Source organism: Schistocerca piceifrons, chromosome 8 (assembly GCF_021461385.2).
Source record: "Schistocerca piceifrons isolate TAMUIC-IGC-003096 chromosome 8, iqSchPice1.1, whole genome shotgun sequence".
NCBI lineage: Eukaryota > Metazoa > Arthropoda > Insecta > Orthoptera > Acrididae > Schistocerca > Schistocerca piceifrons.
This window is the reverse complement of record NC_060145.1, coordinates 485,256,076-485,276,827: the sequence shown is the minus strand read 5'-3', so window position 1 is coordinate 485,276,827 and position 20,752 is coordinate 485,256,076. Positions and strand designations below refer to the sequence as shown.

At 40.0% G+C, this 20,752-nt stretch overlaps 1 protein-coding gene and 1 long non-coding RNA gene across 3 annotated transcripts in view; one reads left to right on the top strand and one right to left on the bottom strand.

Annotated features, from left to right (window-relative positions):
- The window catches only part of LOC124711846, an 86,736-nt gene that overhangs the window by 8,399 nt on the left and 57,585 nt on the right, over positions 1-20,752 (bottom strand). The window lies entirely within an intron of this gene.
- LOC124711845 (proline dehydrogenase 1, mitochondrial-like) overlaps positions 1-20,752 on the top strand; it is a 282,355-nt gene that overhangs the window by 257,372 nt on the left and 4,231 nt on the right. For both annotated transcript variants that reach the window (XM_047242072.1, XM_047242071.1), the window contains 3 exons: positions 649-780; positions 1,080-1,276; positions 2,837-2,925. In XM_047242072.1, coding sequence (XP_047098028.1) covers positions 649-780; positions 1,080-1,276; positions 2,837-2,925 — 418 coding nt within the window. The remainder of the gene's footprint in view (positions 1-648; positions 781-1,079; positions 1,277-2,836; positions 2,926-20,752) is intronic.

Sequence of the window (20,752 nt, the reverse complement as noted above, 5' to 3'; positions counted from 1 at the left end):
AGGAGAACTTCTGAAGGAGAACTTCTGAAGGAGAACTTCTGAAGGAGAACTTCTGAAGGAGAACTTCTGAAGGAGAACTTCTGAAGGAGAACTTCTGAAGGAGAACTTCTGAAGGAGAACTTCTGAAGGAGAACTTCTGAAGGAGAACTTCTGAAGGAGAACTTCTGAAGGAGAACTTCTGAAGGAGAACTTCTGAAGGAGAACTTCTGAAGGAGAACTTCTGAAGGAGAACTTCTGAAGGAGAACTTCTGAAGGAGAACTTCTGAAGGAGAACTTCTGAAGGAGAACTTCTGAAGGAGAACTTCTGAAGGAGAACTTCTGAAGGAGAACTTCTGAAGGAGAACTTCTGAAGGAGAACTTCTGAGGATATGGAACAAGTCAAACTCTACAGTAGCAAAGAGAAAGCATTCAAAAATAAGCTCTGTGCACTTAATTAACAAGCAACTGTCTCTAACTCAACTTGTCCTTTGCCCAAAATTTTTCAGTGTCTTTTATTTACCTTTTTATCAACTAGCACCTTTGTGCTCATAGTCACTGTGACTGATGCATGTAATTATTGAAAGCTATTTTAGTAAAAAGAAAATGTAATGCTATGAATTGATAATACTAATATCTTAAATTACTGAATGCTGTGCATTCTCATTGCAGGCTGTTGTATTTAACACATATCAGTGCTACCTGAAGGACACATATAATGAGTGTACCACAGATCTGGAACAAGCAAAAAGGCAGAATTTCTACTTTGGAGCAAAGCTTGTGCGTGGAGCTTACCTGGAACAGGTAAAAATGTGTTACACGTTTAATTTTGCAGAATCAGGTTTTTGCATTATTATCTGGAATTGTAGAGAGTATTTGTAAAAATATTTTCTGAAGTGTGTTATAGTTTTCCATCTTCAAATGGTGGCTGGAAAAAGGACACAAAACACATAGCCTCAATGTGCTTGCAAATTTTTAAATTGTGTTCTTTTGAACTCGACTGTGTTAGATGCTATTTTTTGTAATAGTAACATCTGAGCTATCTTACAAAGTGCTAAAGATGTACTGTTTAATATGGAATGACCATTGTCTCCATTCTATAGGAACGCGCTAGAGCTGCAGCCCTCGGGTATCCCGACCCAACAAATCCTTCATTTGAGGCGACGACTGAGATGTACCACCGTACACTGACTGAGTGCCTTCGTAGGATAAAGGATCTGAAGGATGCAGGAGAGGAGAAGAAGATTGGTATAATGGTTGCCAGTCACAATGAAGATACTGTTCGTTTTGCTATTGAAAAGTGAGTACAATATGCAAGACTATCTGTTACAAAAAGAAAACAAAGACAGGAAAGTTGAGGATGGAATAACACACACACACACACACACACACACACACACACACACACACACACACCCGTGCACACGGAGAGATATTCTGTCTATTGGTTTCATTTGTGTTTGTTCCTATCATTTATACTGGTCCAGTACTGCATTCTTGTGATTCTTTTACTCAGACACTTTACCACAAATGCTTTCTGCTATTCTATTGCTTTTTTCTTGTCTTTCTCTCTTTTGTTTTCATTAAAATTATTTTCAACAACCATATATGATGTCTTAATGTTTCGAGTGTTTAGTTAAGCTGATATTAAGCTTCAGTTTGTAGTGGTGAAAATGGTTTATTTCGGTCATGTGGAACATGTTCTGAGTAAGGAAATGTCACCTGTGGCCAAAACACAGCAACCTCATGTCTGTTTTACTGTATTCACGTGATCAACAGTATTTTTGTGTTCTTGTCTGAATATGCTGAAACGAATGTTTGTAATGTGTCCTTTCAGCCCACTGCATCATGAAATTCAAAGTTAGAATGAAGAACTGTATTATACAGGGTGATTCAAAAAGAATACCAAAACTTTAAAAATGTGTATTTAATGAAAGAAACATAATATAACCTTCTGTTATACATCATTACAAAGAGTATTTAAAAAAAAGTTTTTTTTTCACTCAAAAACAAGTTCAGCGATGTTCAATATGGCCCCCTCCAGACACACGAGCAATATCAACCTGATACTCCAACTCGTTCCACACTCTCTGTAGCATATCAGGTGTAACAGTTTGGATAGCTGCTGTTATTTCTCGTTTCAAATCATCAGTGGTGGCTGGGAGACGTGGCCAAAACACCATATCCTTAACATACCCCCATAAGAAAAAATCGCAGGGGGTAAGATCAGGGCTTCTTGGAGGCCAGTGATTAAGTGCTCTGTCACGGGCTGCCTGGCGGCCGATCCATCGCCTCGGGTGGTTGACGTTCAGGTAGTTACGGACAGATAAGTGCCAATGTGGTGGCGCTCCATCCTGCTGAAATATGAATTGTTGTGCTTCTTGTTCGAGCTGAGGGAACAGCCAATTCTCTAACATCTCCAGATACTGTAGTCCAGTTACAGTAGCACCTTCGAAGAAAAAGGGACCAAAAACTTTATTGGCTGAAATGGCGAACAAATGTACAACTAAATGAAACTTTATAGCTCCCTTAATTCGCCAACAGATAGTGCTTAGCTCTGCCTTTTGTCATTGCAGAGTTTTAAATTCCTAAAGTTGTGGTATTCTTTTTGAATCACCCTGTATATACTTCTGACTGCAGTACTTTTACATGTATTTTAGAACTACAGCATCTGTTGCATATAACTCTCTCATCCTATAATGCTTTGACAAAATGCGCATCTAGGAAAAAGTAAGTTTGTAGCTTCTTTCCTCTAGTTGAACATACAAAGTCACATGTGTGTAAGATATGAACTAACATGTCATACATATCAACAATCTTAAACTGTCACATTGTACTAATACTCTACTCCTCCTTTTAGAATGAAGGAGATTGGCCTCTCACCAGAAGACAAAGTAATTTGCTTTGGACAACTACTGGGAATGTGTGACTACATTACATTCCCTCTAGGTGAGTGACGTAGTTTACAACAATTTGCCATTGTTACATATGACTGGGGTTGTGGAAAATCTTGAGAGAGATCAGTACTACTACTTTGTGATAAAACTGATAGTCACTTAGGCAGTTGATAAGGTACGGCAAACTGCATGGATAATTAACACTTCTGTATGCATACTGTGAAGAAATGGGGTGCAGGATAAGATTTAACAGGGTAAAATGTTGAAGATGGCTGACGTGATACATACAAAATCGAAGACAGTGCAAAGATGAAAATTTGCTATGAGAGCTTTGCACATTTGCCTAACATTTTTGTGATGTGAGAAGTGTAAATGAGGAAGATATTGTAGAACAGTCCAGAACATAAAACAGGAAACATTTTAATAGGATCTGACCGTAATCTGTATTGAACAACGCCTCTGTTATTTCTTGGTAGCTGTTAGTAGTGGAAGCATTGATTACATATGTATGCTCTTATATGTTTTGGTAGCAAATTTCTGTTACCAGTATTACATGTTGGTAGATCCTAAAATTGTATTACATTCTGAGTGATACAATGAAGTTCTGCTGCTTGTGAGTCAGTGGGTCATAAAGACAAATGAATGATCCTTGAAAGTTCATGCCTGTGAGGTCACACAATTCTTTGTCACATCGCTGTGATAATAGTGACATACTTTTGTTATGCATTATTAAGTGACATGAAAACAAGAGTCTTAACCCCTTTACTTCTTTGGACGTGTTAACGCACACCACTGCTACTGTGCCCGAGTGCTCTGAATGCCCTTATACACTCCTTCGATTTTTGTCAGGTGCTCCAGATCTGTAAATGCATGCACGCTCGCTGCCTCCTTTGTGCTCCCAACTTTTTAACAGGGCAGGCACGGAGAGTGGCCAAGTAGCTGCGTTTCCAGTCTGAGTGTTGAGCAGATTTCTGTCAGTTGGGCTGTGTGTATTTGCTGTTGTGGTCTTATTTGCATTGCTGTTTTCATCTTCATATTTGACTGATAATATGGCTCACCATTGTAGTTGTGCAGAGGAAGAAATCGTGAAGATGGTGTCAGGTAATTACACCTTGTACTTGTCATAACAGGAAAAAAGAAACTGAAGCATAGAAAGTATCAGATGCTTCCATATCAAGACACTTGCAGTTGAGTTGCTGGAGAGAGTAGTGGATAAGCTTATAGCATTACATATAACTATAAAGTATTCTAGAGATTGTAAATAAACAAAAGGTATCAATGGGAACTGAAAGAATTAAAACACTTAGTGATTATATCTTGTGATGTAAAACAAACAGGTTTCAATTAAAGCTTACTATCCCAAGTAGATTAGCATAGATATTAATGTGTGCAATACCACAAAATCCTTTTTTGGTGAGATATTAAATGCTGTTAACTGTAATATATCTTTTCACTGGAGAAAACAATATTTATGACTGTATCTCAGCAGATCAGAAAGTTCGGAGTATTAATCATATGGCAATATATGCCCCTCTTTGCATGCTATCGTTTGCAAAACACCTCATTTCAATACCTTGAACAGTTTATGAAATATGACGAAGTGATTCATGTTGCACATTGATGGGACTCTGGGTGCAATACATGCATTCATCTTGTATATGTACAATCAGTATGTTAAGAATCGTAATATATATCACTCGGTTCTCAGCTGTTGTTGTGGTCTTCAGTCCTGAGACTGGTTTGATGCAGCTCTCCATGCTACTCTATCCTGTGCAAGCTTCTTCATCTCCCAGTACCTACTGCAACCTACATCCTTCTGAATCTGCTTGGTGTATTCATCTCTTGGTCTCCCTCTATGATTTTTACCCTCCACGCTGCCCTCCAATACTAAATTGGTGATCCCTCGATGTCTCAGAACATGTCCTACCAACTGATCCCTTCTTCTAGTCAAGTTGTGCCACAAACTCCTCTTCTCCCCAATCCTATTCAATACCTCCTCATTAGTTATGTGATCTACCCATCTAATCTTCAGCATTCTTCTGTAGCACCACATTTCAAAAGCTTCTATTCTCTTCTTGTCTAAGCTATTTATCGTCCACGTTTCACTTCCATACATGGCTACACTCCATACAAATACTTTCAGAAACGACTTCCTGACATTTAAATCTATACTAAATGTTAACAGATTTCTCTTCTTCAGAAACGCTTTCCTTGCCATTGCCAGTCTACAACATTTTATATCCTCTCTACTTCGACGATCATCAGTTATTTTGCTCCCCAAATAGCAAAACTCCCTTACTACTTTAAGTGTCTCATTTCCTAATCTAATTCCCTCAGCATCACCCGACTTAATTAGACTACATTCCATTATCCTTGTTTTGCTTTTGTTGATGTTCATCTTATATCCTCCTTTCAAGACACTGTCCATTCCATTCAACTGCTCTTCCAAGTCCTTTGCTGTCTCTGACAGAATTACAATGTCATCGGCGAACCTCAAAGTTTTTATTTCTTCTCCATGAATTTTAATACCTACTCCTAATTTTTCTTTTGTTTCCTTTACTGCTTGCTCAATATACAGATTGAATAACATCGGGGATAGGCTACAACCCTGTCTCACTCCCTTCCCAACCATTGCTTCCCTTTCATGTGCCTCGCCTATTATAACTGCCATCTGGTTTCTGTACAAATTGTAAATAGCCTTCCCTCTCTGTATTTTACCCGTGCCACCTTCAGAATTTGAAAGAGAGTATTCCAGTCAACATTGTCAAAAGCTTTCTCTAAGTCTACAAATGCTAGGAACGTAGGTTTGCCTTTCCTTAATCTTTCTTCTAAGATAAGTCGTAGGGTCAGTATTGCCTCACATGTTCCAACATTTCTACAGAATCCAAACTGATCTTCCTGAGGTCGGCTTCTATCAGTTTTTCCATTCATCTGTAAAGAATTCGTGTTAGTATTTTGCAGCTGTGGCTTATTAAACTGATTGTTCGGTAATTTTCACATCTGTCAACACTTGCTTTCTTTGGGATTGTGATTATTATATTCTTCTTGAAGCCTGAGGGTATTTCGCCTGTCTCATACATCTTGCTCACCAGATGGTAGAGTTTTGTCAGGACTGGCTCTCCCAAGGTTGTCAGTAGTTCTAATGGAATGTTGTCTACTCCATGGGCCTTGTTTCGACTCAGGTCTTTCAGTGCTCTGTCAAACTCTTCACGCAATATCATATCTCCCATTTCATCTTCATCTACATCCTCTTCCATTTCCATAATATTGTCCTCAAGTACATCGCCCTTGTATAGGCCCTCTATATACTCGTTCCACGTTTCTGCTTTCCCTTCTTTGCTTAGAACTGGGTTTCCATCAAAGCTCTTGATATTCATGCAAGTGGTTCTCCTTTCTCCAAAGGTTTCTTTAATTTTCCTGTAGGCAGTATCTATCTTACCCCTAGTGAGATAAGCCTCTATATCCTTACATTTGTCCTCTAGACATCCCTGCTTATCCATTTTGCACTTCCTGTCGATATCATTTTTGAGACGTTTGTATTCCTTTTTGCCTGCTTCATTTACTGCATTTTTATATTTTCTCCTTTCATCAGTTAAATTCAATATTTCTTGTTACCCAAGGGTTTCTACTAGCCCTCGTCTTTTTACCTATTTGATCCTCTGCTGCCTTCACTATTTCATCCCTCAAAGCTACCCATTCTTCTTCTACTGTATTTCTTTCCCCCATTCCTGTCAATTTTTCCCTTATGCTCTCCCTGAAACTCTGTACAATCTCTGGTTCTTTCAGTTTATCCAGGTCCCATCTCCTTAAATTCCCACCTTTTTGCAGTTTCTTCAGTTTTAATCTACAGTTCATAACCAATAGATTGTGGTCAGAGTCCACATCTGCCCCTGGAAATGACTTACAATTTAAAACCTGGTTCCTAAATCTCTGTCTAACCATTATATAATCTATCTGATACCTTTTAGTATCTCCAGGATTCTTCCATGTATACAACCTTCTTTCATGATTCTTAAACCAAGTATTAGCTATGATTAAGTTATGCTCTGCGCAAAATTCTACCAGGCGGCTTCCTCTTTCATTTCTTAGCCCCAATCCATATTCACCTACTATGTTTCCTTCTCTCCCTTTTCCTACTGACGAATTCCAGTCACCCATGACTATTAAATTTTAGTCTCCCTTCACTACCTGAATAATTTCTTTTATTTCATCATACATTTCATCAATTTCTTCGTCATCTGCAGAGCTAGTTGGCATATAAACTTGTACTACTGTAGTAGGCGTGGGCTTCATGTCTATCTTGGCCACAATAATGCGTTCACTATGCTGTTTGTAGCAGCTTACCCGTACACCTATTTTTTTATTCATTATTAAACCTACTCCTGCATTACCCCTATTTGATTTTGTATTTGTAACCCTGTATTCACCTGACCAGAAGTCTTGTTCCTCCTGCCACCGAACTTCACTAATTCCCACTACATCTAACTTTAACCTATCCATTTCCCTTTTTAAATTTTCTAACCTACCTGCCCATTTAAGGGATCTGACATTCCACGCTCCAATCCGTAGAACGCCAGTTTTCTTTCTCCTGATAACAACGCCCCCTTGAGTAGTCCCCACCCGGAGATCCGAATGGAGGACTATTTTACCTCCGGAATATTTTACCCAAGAGGACGCCATCATCATTTAATCATAGAGTACAGCTGCATGCCCTCGGGAAAAATTACGGCTGTAGTTTCACCTTGCTTTCAGCCGTTCGCAGTACCAGACAAGCAAGGCCATTTTGGTTAGTGTTACAAGGCCAGATCAGTCAATCATCCAGACTGTTGCCCCCCTGCAACTACTGAAAAGGCTGGTGCCCCTCTTCAGGAACCACACGTTTGTCTGGCCTCTCAACAGATATCCCTCCGTTGTGGTTGGACCTACTGTATCTACCTATCTGTATCGTTGAGGCACGTAAGCCTCCCCACCAACGGCAAGGTCCATGGTTTATGGTTCATGCTGTTCTCAGCATTAAATACAATTTTTCTATGCTAGCTACGTTTCATACATAGCAATCAATAATGTAAAATGAACACTACACAAAGTTTGCACAAAATTCTTAAAATATTATGCAGTGCTTTACTTCACTGGATACGGCTTAGTAACTAAGATGAAAAGCAAAAGGAAATACAGTAATTTATTGAGCAATAATATCATATTGTAAGATGTGAAGGAATCAAATTTTTTTCACAAAGACTACCAATAAGAGTGATACCACTGATAGATTGATCTTTTCCTTGATTTATTACAGTTGTGAATATATACAGGACAGCAAGTCTATGGACGAGTAAATATGAAATAACAGTAAGTTACTGAGCTGAATCCAAAGAGACATGTTGCCATCATCATAGGCTTGTAATATCCTTTGGAAAACTCCAGGAAAGATGTAATTCGTAGGCTGTGCTGTGATTCATTTCTAGAAAAGTTTTAGAGTGAAAACACAGAATCAGCATCACAAGCTCAAGGAGGCAGGGGTGATGCCTCACTGTCTCACAGTATGATGATGGATTTAAATAACAGATGGTACACTGTCACCCATTTCAGTATTTCCTCTCACTGCCATGTGGTACACCATTGTGACAGTGATGTTTGACTCTGTAATGCAAGGAAGACAATTATGTTAGGTGGATTGATGTAACTTCTTTCTTGTCGAAGTCACTTTTTCAGTTGATTATTGATTTAACAGGGTAATGTGACAGTGGAAAAAATAAAATACTACATTGGGTTGTTTAATGCTTAATATTTAGTTCAAAGATGGCAATAGTTTTGTAACTCTAATCAGAAATTCTTTCCCATATATCCTGAATAGATCAGTCATAATTCATTAAGGCACAGAACCTCCACCAGTTACAACCATTCCGCAACTTCGATGGAGTTTTCGACTTGCAAATATTTCACTTGAGTTCTGCAAGGAGTGCATTCCTGGGTGGTATCAAGAATGTGATGAGTTACACACCAAATATCGGTAATCTAGCAAAGGTACAATAGCTGATGAGCTCTTGATAAGAACAGAAGAGAAAAATGCCATAAAAAATGGCAGGAGTCAACTTCGCATATTTTAGTCGGAGAGCCTGTAACCTTATAAGAAAACTTGGTACAGTCCCAAGGGTTGTAAAGCACAGTCTTAAGCATGAAAACCAGTTCTGCTGTAGCCATTATAATGAAGATTTTGAAAACTGAAATAGACAAGGCGCGCACACACACACACACACACACACACACACACACACACACACACACACACACACACAAACAGTGGAAAACCAATGTGATAATTGCCATCCTGAAGCCAGACAAAGGTGGAACCAATGTTTGTCACTACTGACCCGTATCGCTACTCAGCATGACCTGTAAGCTAATAGAAAGGCTTATTCTAAATTGCATTCAAGAGACCACCAATCAATTTGTCCCTGCCGAACAAGATGGCTTTAGGAAATGTAGCTGCTGGGATCTTATGGCAGCTTAATGCACTGTGTAGAGGGAGGGATTGATATCAAAGTTTGCTGAAATTGCTCCATGTCAGAAGTTGGCGTTATAATAAATGGCATACTCTCTGAGAGGCACTTAAAGTTGTTCCTTAATGGATATACTAGCAGCTGAAGGGTTCATTTAAATGACCTACCTTGCGGATCAGTTCTGGTCGCCATTCTGTTTAACCTATGACAAGCCAGACATGGACACTATGAGAATTTAGTATGCAGATGACCTAACATTATTCTTCCATACCTTACACACTGTGAGAATGTGCTGACAAGTGATTACTTGTATAAATGGGGACATCAGCATAACCCAATTAAAACTGGAGTTACTATGTTCCATCTAAAAAACAGATGAGGTCTAAAGAAACTGCATGTGATATTCAACTAAATTGAAGTACCACATAACTACAATCCCGTGTACCTAGGAATTGCTGTGGCTTGGTCCTTGATGTCCAGACGACAGTACATCAAGATATATAAGAAACTTGGCTCTAATGAACCCACTTCAAAAGATTGCTAGAAGCAGTTGAGGTGCAGACACAAATACTTCACACTCTGCTCACTTGGTCTTGAGTATTCTGCTGGAGAATATTGTGTTCCTGTGTAGAAAAATAGCGCACACACACATCGAAAGTACCTTAATGAAGACACCACTGGGACTGTTAGATTTACCCCCATTTGGTAGTTAACTGTTCCCTCTAATGTTGCTCCACAAGTCCTGAGGAGGAAAGCAGCTAAGATAAACTTGCTCAAGAAGATCACATCTCATAAGAACTCTCCCTTAGATGACAGCCCAAAGGATCCACCAACTACTCACTTGTAATAATGTAAACCACACTCAGTCACTTCAGAAAGTATCAGTTCTTTTGACATTGCCTCCAAGTGGCGGCAACCTTGGGACAAACTTTCACACAGCAACAATCATCTGATTCTAGATCTGACAAAAAAGGTTGAGGGATTCAAACTACAGTGCTAAACCTGGTCAAGGCTGAACTGCTTTAGAGCAGGTCAAGGGAGGTGTGTTTACACTCTGAAGAAGTGATGTTTCCATTCATCTACTGACTGTGACTACAGAGTGGTGGTCCAAACAGTAGAACTCATTGTTACAGAGTGCCCATTCTGAGCATTTGACAGTGATCTGGGGACTCTATACCGAGTGACTTGGAGTGCTCTTGACTGGTTGTCACTTTCGGGCATTACTGTCTGACTGTAGATACTTTTTTGTATTTGTAAAAACATATGATAATTAAAATAGTTCATTAATTGAAATAAACTAATTGTAAGATGTTTGTCTTATGAAGATTTTATCTCTCAGGCTGTGTTCTGCTAACACAGTGGAAGCTCCCAATACCAATATCAACAATGTAGGGAAAGATGGATTATTACTTACCATAAAGAAGACACACAAAGTTGCAGACAAGTTTGATTAAGATGCTCAAGCACACTTCACACACACACAAAACTGCCAACTCCAGTATCTCGGGCCAGAATGCAACATCATGTGGAATGCAAGCAGCAATCTGCAGGTGGTGGAGAGGGGAAAGGGGAAGGAGCAGTAGCATACTGGTGGGGAGAGAGGCAAACACTGTCTGGTGGAGTGTGCAGAGACTAGACTCCAGCAGGTGCCATGTCAGGAAGTTGTGGGGTAGGGAGATCGGGAAAAATTAACAATAAATGAAGAGAGTGGGACAGACAGGTGGATGCGTTGGCAGAGGGCTCCAAATAAGAGGGTGGGAGATGAGAATGGGAAGGATCTGATAGGACACAGGGGGTGGAATCTGTAGGGTGGAGGGTGTGGTAACAGTATGATACTGCAGGTGGAGGGCAGGATAATTACGGCAGCAGAGAATGTGTTATAAGGATAACTGCCATCTGCACAGGTCAGAAAGCTGCTGGTGAAGGGAAGGATCCAAATGGCTTGGGTAGTGAGGCAGCTATTGAAATAGTTATGTTCAGCTGCATGTTGTGCCACAGGGTGGTCAACTTTGCTCTCGACCACAGTTTGGCAGTGGCTGTTCATCCTGGTGGTCAGCTGGTTGGTAGTCATACCAATGTAAAAAGCTTTGTAATGATTGCAGCAGAGATGGAAAATGGCACTCCTTTGTGGGTGATTTTTGGGGGTGGCGGGAGGATAGGAGTTGTGAGGAGAAATGACATGGGAGATTTATTTGCGGACTAGGTCTGGGGGATAGTGCCTGTGTGTAAAAGCCTTGGTGAGACCATTAGCACACGGAGTAAGGGAGTTTTTGTCACTGCAGATACATCATTCCTGGGTGGACAGGCTATATGAGAGAGATTTTTTGGTGTGAAAGGGTTGACAGCTGTCAAAATGCAGATACTGTTGGTGATTCGTAGGTTCAATGTGGACAGAGGTGTAGATGGAGCCATCAGAGACAAGAGGTCAACAACTAGGAAGGTGGCATGCTGGCTTGAGGGGAATCACCTGAAGCGGATGGGAGAGAATGTTGTGAAGGAACGAAGAAAGTGTGTCTTGGTTCTGGATCCAGATAATAAAGATATCTTCAATGAACCTGAACCAGAACCAGACTAGAAGTTTGCTATTTTGAGAGGCTAGGACGATCTCCTCTAGACAGCCCCTAAAAAAGTTGGCATACAAGGGATTTATTTACATACCTTCCCCTCAAATGAGAAGTAGTTATGGGTTAGGATAGAGTTAGTAAGGTGTATGAGGAAAGAGGTTCTGGATTTGGAGCATGAAGGATATTGGGAAATGTTGTGTTAAGAACAGTAAGACCATGGGAATGAGATGTTGCTGTATAGGAAGGTGGCATCAACAGGGACAATAGGGATCCAGAAGGTAAAGGGGTGGGGATGGTGGTCAGTGAAGGAAGTGGTTGGTGACTCTGACGTGGGAGGCTAGATTATGGGCAATTGGTTGGAGGTGTTGGTCAATGGGTGCTGAAATTCTTTCAGTAGGGGCACACTAACTAACCAGGATTGTTGGGTTTGTGGATTTTGGCGAGCATGTAGAAAGTGGGTGTCACTGGGGTGAAGGGGGAAATGGATTCAGGGGAGATTTTCTCGGAAGGGCCTATAGCCTTTAGTAGGGATTGGAGTTTTTTTGGACTTCTGGGATGGGATCACTCTGGCAAAGTTTATAGGCGATGGTTCCTCATGAACTTTTGATCCTTGACCTTACCTATCCCCACACCTTCTCTCTCCTCACTTATCGTCTCTCTCTCTCTCTCTCTCTCTCTCTCTCTCTCTCTCTCTTTCTCTCAATTCCATACCTCATTGTTCCTTGTCACCCACATTTCTGTGCATTTTTAATGCTTTTGTGTGCAATATCTATTTTGCCCATTTCTGCATCATTCTCGTCGGATCTAGTCCTACCGATCTGCGCGCAGGTTGAGTCTGTCTGTGTGTGGCATAATGCAGCAGATTTTCATGGTTTATCCATGAACCCAGGACTGCAGTGCTCTTCAGCAGGCCAGAGGCCATGTGTGATGGATTTCAGGAATTGTGACTGTCTCACCACGAGTACGTTGTACAGGGTGACATTTTAGACATTTTATTTGTTTTAGTACATTTTTGCACTTAGTTAAATATGTTTGAAAGTATGGATGATAAGGAGAAGGAAACTGTGTCAGTCGCTGGTAGTTTGTACGCTTTGTACTCATATATTTCTCGAAAGAAAAATTGCGCAATACCCGTAAAATAAGTGTAACACAGTCAGTAATAACCGACAATAACAAACATTGTACATTGTAGGACCAACATTTTATTGGTGGTCACCTAAAGTGTTAGTTTACACAATTCTTCCCCACCTTATACTCTTCTTACTTTTTTCTAAGGTTGTTTCTGAAACCAGTGAAGGTATTTTGAACTTGTCTTTGGACTCCAAGAAAATGCATATTTTTGTCACCAAATGTGTTTAATTTTATTGAAATAAAATAACATCAGTGGTCTTAATGAAACACACAAACCATTTGGCTTGCTTTCTCCACCTATATCATTACAAAATATGGTGGTTATAGTACTTAAGATTGTTGCCCACATCAGGAAACGCCATTTGCTTGCAAGTTTCTTTAGAAATTTCCTTGTTTGCACTATTGTTTCTTGTACCATAGCTGCAAAGACATGTTGTCAACTTACATCTTGCCTTACCCTTGAGATCTAAAAATTTGTCGGGGAAAAATGTTAAAACGTTTCTGGAAATCAGATAAATATCAGGGAATTTCATTTTGGGAAACTTGTGGCAACCCTGATATCCTTTTTCCTGACTATAACCCAGTCCCATATCCTGTTTCTCAAATGCTGCCTAAACCACGATATACCCCCCCTCCTTTCACAATGACCAACACTTTTTCAGATTCTGCCAATCCATGGCCCTCTCAAACCTGGTACTGCAAAAACACATCTCCATGGCACAGGCATCCCAGAACCATCTCTGCTCCCTCTGCAAGATAGTACTACTACTACTACTATTCTGCAATGCCTACTCTGTACATCACATCTCCAAAATAGAATCCCTTGCTCTCCAGCACCTGGCAGAGCATTCCAGACACTATCTCCATAAATTATCCAACCTGCTGACATCCTGCTGCCACCTCAGGGTGCCAAACCACTATCGTAGCCACAGTGCTCCGTTGTCCACCCCTCATAGCTGCTAAATCCTGCCTCACTGACCTTTTCATCTTGCCACACCCCCAAAACTCCCTACAAAACCTCCACAAACCCAGAGCCCAGACATTCCCGTAACACTGTTGTTAACCTTTCCACCAAAACCCTCAGCTCCACAGAAGTTTCAATCCTCTCCAAATTTAACCATGCTGGACTTGCGAAGTTCTACTCTCCTCCTCCCAATCCCTGCAGTGGTGGAAGCATGTCCTCGCTGCCAATCCCTCCAACCAAAACCACTCTAATTCCTAGGTTGAATCCTACCTCTTCCAGTTCATACAACCATCAAACTGTGATCTTCTCCCCCTTCCACCTAACCACCCACTGGTAACTTTCCAGGAATTCCTTACCTCCAACTAAGCCTCACTGTCCTTCCCCAGGTCCCTTCCTCAGAACACCAACCTTTCTGTAGAAGAAAGAAAAGCCATACAAGCTTTAAAACAAATCCTGATCTAACATTCTACCCGCAGACAAAGGTTTCACGGCTGTTGTGATGAATCACAGTGACTACCTGGCAGAAGGCCTCTGCCAATTGTCTGACTCCTCCGCCTATGAATGTTGCCAGAGTGATCCCATCCCAGAAGTGGAAAAAAAAAAAAAAAAAAAAAAAAAAAACCTCCAGTCCCTGCTTAAGGCCTTAGGCCCTTCCCAGGACATTTCCCCTGAATCCATTTCCTTCCTCACCCCTATGACACCTTGCACAGATTAGTTTAGATTAGATTAATACTAGTTCCATGGATCATGAATACGATATTTCTTAATGATGTGGAACGAGTCAAATTTTCCAATACATGACATAATTAAGTTAATTTAACAACATACTTAAGTTAATATAACAACTTTTTATTTTTTGTGTTTTTTATTTTTTTATAATTTTTTTTTCTTTTTTATTCTGAATTTATATCTAAAAATTCCTCTATGGAGTAGAAGGAGTTGTCATTCAGAAATTCTTTTAATTTCTTCTTAAATACTTGTTGGTTATCTGTCAGACTTTTGATACTATTTGGTAAATGTCCAAAGACTTTAGTGGCAGTATAATTCACCCCTTTCTGTGCCAAAGTTAGATTTAATCTTGAATAGTGAAGATCATCCTTTCTCCTAGTATTGTAGTTATGCACACTGCTATTACTTTTGAATTGGGTTTGGTTGTTAATAACAAATTTCATAAGAGAGTATATATACTGAGAAGCTACTGTGAATATCCCTAGATCCTTAAATAAATGTCTGCAGGATGACCTTGGGTGGACTCCAGCTATTATTCTGATTACACGCTTTTGTGCAATAAATACTTTATTCCTCAGTGATGAATTACCCCTAAATATGATGCCATATGAAAGCAATGAGTGAAAATAGGCGTAGTAAGCTAATTTACTAAGATGTTTATCACCAAAATTTGCAATGACCCTTATTGCATAAGTAGCTGAACTCAAACGTTTCGGCAGATCATCAATGTGTTTCTTCCAATTTAATCTCTCATCAATGGACACACCTAAAAATTTGGAATATTCTACCTTGGCTATATGCTTCTGATTAAGGTCTACATTTATTAAGGGTGTCGTACCATTCACTGTACGGAACTGTATGTACTGTGCCTTATCAAAATTCAGTGAGAGTCCGTTTACGAGGAACCACTTAGTAATTTTCTGAAAGACAGTATTGACAATTTCATCAGTTAATTCTTGTTTGTCAGGTGTGATTACTATACTTGTATCATCAGCAAAGAGAACTAACTTGGCCTCTTCATGAATATAGAATGGCAAGTCATTAATATATATTAAGAACAACAAAGGACCCAAGACTGACCCTTGTGGAACCCCATTCTTGATAGTTCCCCAGTTTGAGGAATGTGCTGATCTTTGCATATTATGAGAACTGCTTATTTCAACTTTCTGCACTCTTCCAGTTAGGTACAAATTAAACCATTTGTGCACTGTCCCACTCATGCCACAATTCTTGAGCTTGTGTAGCAGAATTTCATGACTTACACAATCAAAAGCCTTTGAGAGATCACAAAAAATCCCAATGGGTGGTGTTCGGTTATTCAGATCATTCACAATTTGATTGGTGAAAGCATATATGGCATATTCTGTTGAAAAACCTTTCTGGAAACCAAACTGACATTTTGTTAGTACTTCATTTTTACAGATATGTGAAGCTACTCTGGAATACATTACTTTCTCGAAAATTTTGGATGAAGCTGTTAGAAGGGAGATTGGACGGTAATTGTTAACATCAGATCCATCCCCCTTTTTATGCAAAGGTATAACAATAGCATATTTCAGTCTATCAGGGAAAATGCCCTGTTCCAGAGAGCTATTACACAGGTGGCTGAGAATCTTACTTATCTGTTGAGAACAAGCTTTTAGTATTTTGCTGGAAATGCCAGCAATTCCATGTGAGTTTTTGCTTTTAAGCGAGTTTATTATTTTCCTAATTTCAGAAGGAGAAGTGGGTGAGATTTCAATTGCATCAAATTGCATAGGTATGGCCTCTTCCATTAACAGCCTAGCATCTTCTAATGAACACCTGGATCCTACTATATCCACAACATTTAGAAAATGATTATTAAAAATATTTTCAACTTCTGACTTTTTGTTCGTAAAGTTTTCATTCAATTTGATGGTAATACTGTCTTCCTGTGCTCTTGGTTGACCTGTTTCTCTTTTAATAATATTCCAAATTGTTTTAATTTTATTATCAGAGTTGCTGATTTCAGACATGATACACATACTTCTGGATTTTTTTTAATAACTTTTCTTAATATAACACAATAGTTTTTATAATGTTTGATAGTTTCTGGGTCACTACTCTTTCTTGCTGTCAGATACATTTCCCTTTTCTGGTTACAAGATATTTTTATATCCTTAGTAAGCCATGGTTTGTTACAAGATTTCTTATGAGTATATTTAACTATTTTCTTGGGGAAGCAGTTTTCAAATGCATTTACAAAAATTTCATGAAATAAATTATATTTTAAATTGGCATCAGGTTCACGGTACACCTCATCCCAGTCTAACTGCTGTAGGCTTTCCCTGAAATTTGCAATTGTTAAATCGTTGACTGAACACACTACTTTGGAGGACTGTTTAGTATGCTGAATGGACCTATGTCTTTCTTCATTCCCTCACAACCTCAACAGCTTCCCTCCTATCCGCTTCACATGGGCCTCTTCAACCCACCATGCTACCTTCTTAGATCTTGACCTCCTCCTCTCTGATGGCTCCATCTGCACCACTGTCCACATTAAACCTACCAACCACCAAAGGTATCTGCACTTTGACAGCTGTCATCCCTTTCGCACCAAAAACTCTCTCCCATATAGCCTGGCCACCCAGGAATGGTGTATCTACAGTGACAAAAACTCCCTTCCTCAGTGTGCTGAGAGAGGCAGTGTCCCTGGGACCTAGTCTACAAACAGATCTCCCGTGCCATTTCCCCTCACAACCACAATCCTCACACCACCCCCAAAAACTAGCCACAAAGGTGTGTCCCCCACGTTACCCTGTACCACCCAGGACTGGAACAACTGAACCACATCCTTTGCCAGGGCTCTGATCACCTATCATCATGTCCTGATATGAGGGGCAGTCTACTCAAGACACTTCCAACCCTTCCTAAAGTGGTGTTCTGTCACTGACCCAACCTCAACAACATCCTAGTCCATCCCTATGCCACTATCAATCCCAATTCCAACCCATTACCACAAGGATCATATCCCTGTGGAAGAAGACCCAGATGCAAAACCTGCTAAATCCAGCCACCCAGCACTTCCTGTTCCAGTCTTGTCACAGGTTTATCCTACTCTTTCAGGGCCCAGGCCACCTGTCATTTTCCAGCTCTGGTGCAATCATTAAAGAGCTTTTTATGTTGGTTTGGCTACCAACCAGCTGTTGATCAGGATGAACGGTCACTGCCAAACTGTAGTCATGAGCAAAGTAGACTACCCTGTGGCACAACATGCGGCTAAACATAACACAATTGATTTCAATGGCTGCCTCACTTCCTGAGCCATCTGGATCCTTCCCTCGACCAGCAAAGATGGGAGTTGTCCTTAAAACACATTCTCTGATACCATAATTGTCCTGGCCTCCACCTACAGTAACCCCCATACCCTCCACCCAACAGATTCCACCCCCTATGTCCTATCATTTCTGTCCCAGTCTCTTCTCCGACCCTCTTTATTTGCAGCCTCTAACACATTCCCCCCCCCCCCCCCCTACCCCCTCACACACACACACACACACACACACACACACATACACATACACATACACACACACACACACACACACACACACACACACACACACACACACACCTTCATGCCACACAACCTCCTGGCACTGCACCTGTTGGGACCTTGTCTCTCTCCCCCTGCGTACACTACTGCCCCTTTCCTTTCCCCTTGCCCCTGCCCTTCTCCACTCCCTGCTGCCTGCTGATTGCATCCCACATGATGTTGCATTCTGACTCGAGGTGCTGGAGTTAGCAGTCGTGTGTGCGTGAGGTGTGCATGCTTTTTGTGTGTGTGTGTGTGTGTGTGTGTGTGTGTGTGTGTGTGTGTGAGAGAGAGAGAGAGAGAGAGGTAAACAGCTCCTCAGCAGTTATAGTGTTGTTCATATGCTAGTTAAGAGTTTCAAGAAAAATGTTGTAATCTAACATATCTGTTGTTCCATTACTGCCCCCAAATACTATAAGGACATGAATTTTGTGAGCCATGAGGCTGTAATCTAAAATGAGCAAACTTTTAACTTTTGAAGTTAATGCTGTTGAGAAATGTGTGTCCCAGGTGGTCTAGTAGTGACTGAATTCGCTTAGCATTATGGCAATTTAATATTTATACAGAATGAAAATATACATCTCAGTTGTTTTTATCTCTTCCAGACAATTTATGTAAGCTGAATCCTCATAATTTTCTGATACATCATTTAAATTGCGTTGATAACTTTGATGACTAACACATTATGTTGTTTCCATGGAGTTAGGTTTATTTTTCTTCCTCAGTTTCACCCAACTTTCAGGTTTCATTAAGTCAATTGCTTTTTATGTTCAGTGCCTTTCTCTAGGCATAGTCATTCTTTTTCTGATATTTTTTTGAGGGACAGGAGGCCACTTCAACTTTACTTCTTCTACATTCCATTGCCATTTTTTCAAGGACATTGCAGCTGATCCATTGTCAAAGATATTTGAATTCTTTGATGATCTCTGAAAATCTTTTGGTGGGTATTTTGTGTTTTTGTCAGTATCTTTGTCTTTTCAAAGGAGATTTTGAGACCTATTTTTTCTTCAGGTTTTCTATCAAGATCCCACACCCAATCCTCCAGAAGTCAGACACTCGTATCAGTGCCAAACGTTCTATGTCAATTGAGTATCAACTAAAGCACCAATTTAGTTCATGCTATGTGCTGTTGTCCAGTAGAACATGTGAAAATGGTAATTAAAAGTAACACCACAACTACAGAGCACAGGAAATCCATATCTGTGAATAACAACTCTGTAGATATTGCATGGACGGTTTTTTAGAGCAAGAGCATGCTGTATCAAAGATCCCACATTCAAACCCCACTGATGACAATTTCTTCCAACTGTTTACGTGTGAAACTGTTAGATGGAAGAACATTTTCCTGGTGTGTAAAAGAGCTTTTTAGTGTTCATAGCAGTGTTCTTATAGCAATCTGCTTTCACTTCATTAGTTGAAAGTGGCAAACACATGTGCGACAGAACACCACGACTATCTATATGAATGTACTCTATCGGTTTACTACTTTCAACTAACAAAACAAAAGCAGACTCCCAAAAGAACATTGCTACATACTCTGAAAAGTCCTTTTAAATGCCAGGAAAATGTTCTCTCATATAACAGTTTCAGGCATAAACAGGTAAAAAAATTTATTGGTGGGTTTTAAATGTGGGATCTCAGGTACCACGAACTTGCACTGTACCAACTCAACCACATGAGATCTACAAAACAATTGTTCATAACTATGCTTTTCCCATACTCTGTAGTTCTGGTGTTACTTTTAATTACCATTTATGAACGTGCTACTGGTCGACAGCACGTAGCACAAACAAAATCTATGTCTCATGCTATGACTACTTCTTCAAGGGTGCTGTTAAACAGCAGTATCTGAGAGTCGGTCTCCGTATTATACATGAGCTTTTGTCTCAAAAGGGTTGGAGAGTTCTCCCATAAGTTTGACTCTGGAGTATGTGTTGGTAAGGATTTCTCAGACTAGCTTTAATTATTTTAGGATAGAGCTGAGGGATTCCTAATCCACTGAGTTTTATTCAATTTTAAAATTGATGAAAGTGATAAAATATAATTTTGCTCTTGATTTGTGGCAGTTTCAAGGGTTTTTTGAGGTTTATGATTTGTTCTGGGCAAGATCGCCCTTTCCTGAAACCCACTTGGTACTCTCCAAAGTTCATGGTCTAATTCAGGTTCTGCTCCGTTTAGTAGCACTTTAGAGAATATCTTGTTTGTTACGCCTAAGAGTGAGATCCCTTTGTAATTGTGTGGGTCTGTTTTGAACTGTTTCTTATGGAACTCATGAATGAAGCTCATCTTACATTCATCTGAGATTCTTTCATTTATCCAGATTTCTTCAAAGATGTTTCACTGAATGTCTGTGGCATTTTTTTAACATTTTTTCCCAAATGTTCAGCTGTGATTTGGTTTTCTCCCACTCCCTTATAGTTTTTGAGATTTAAAATGAA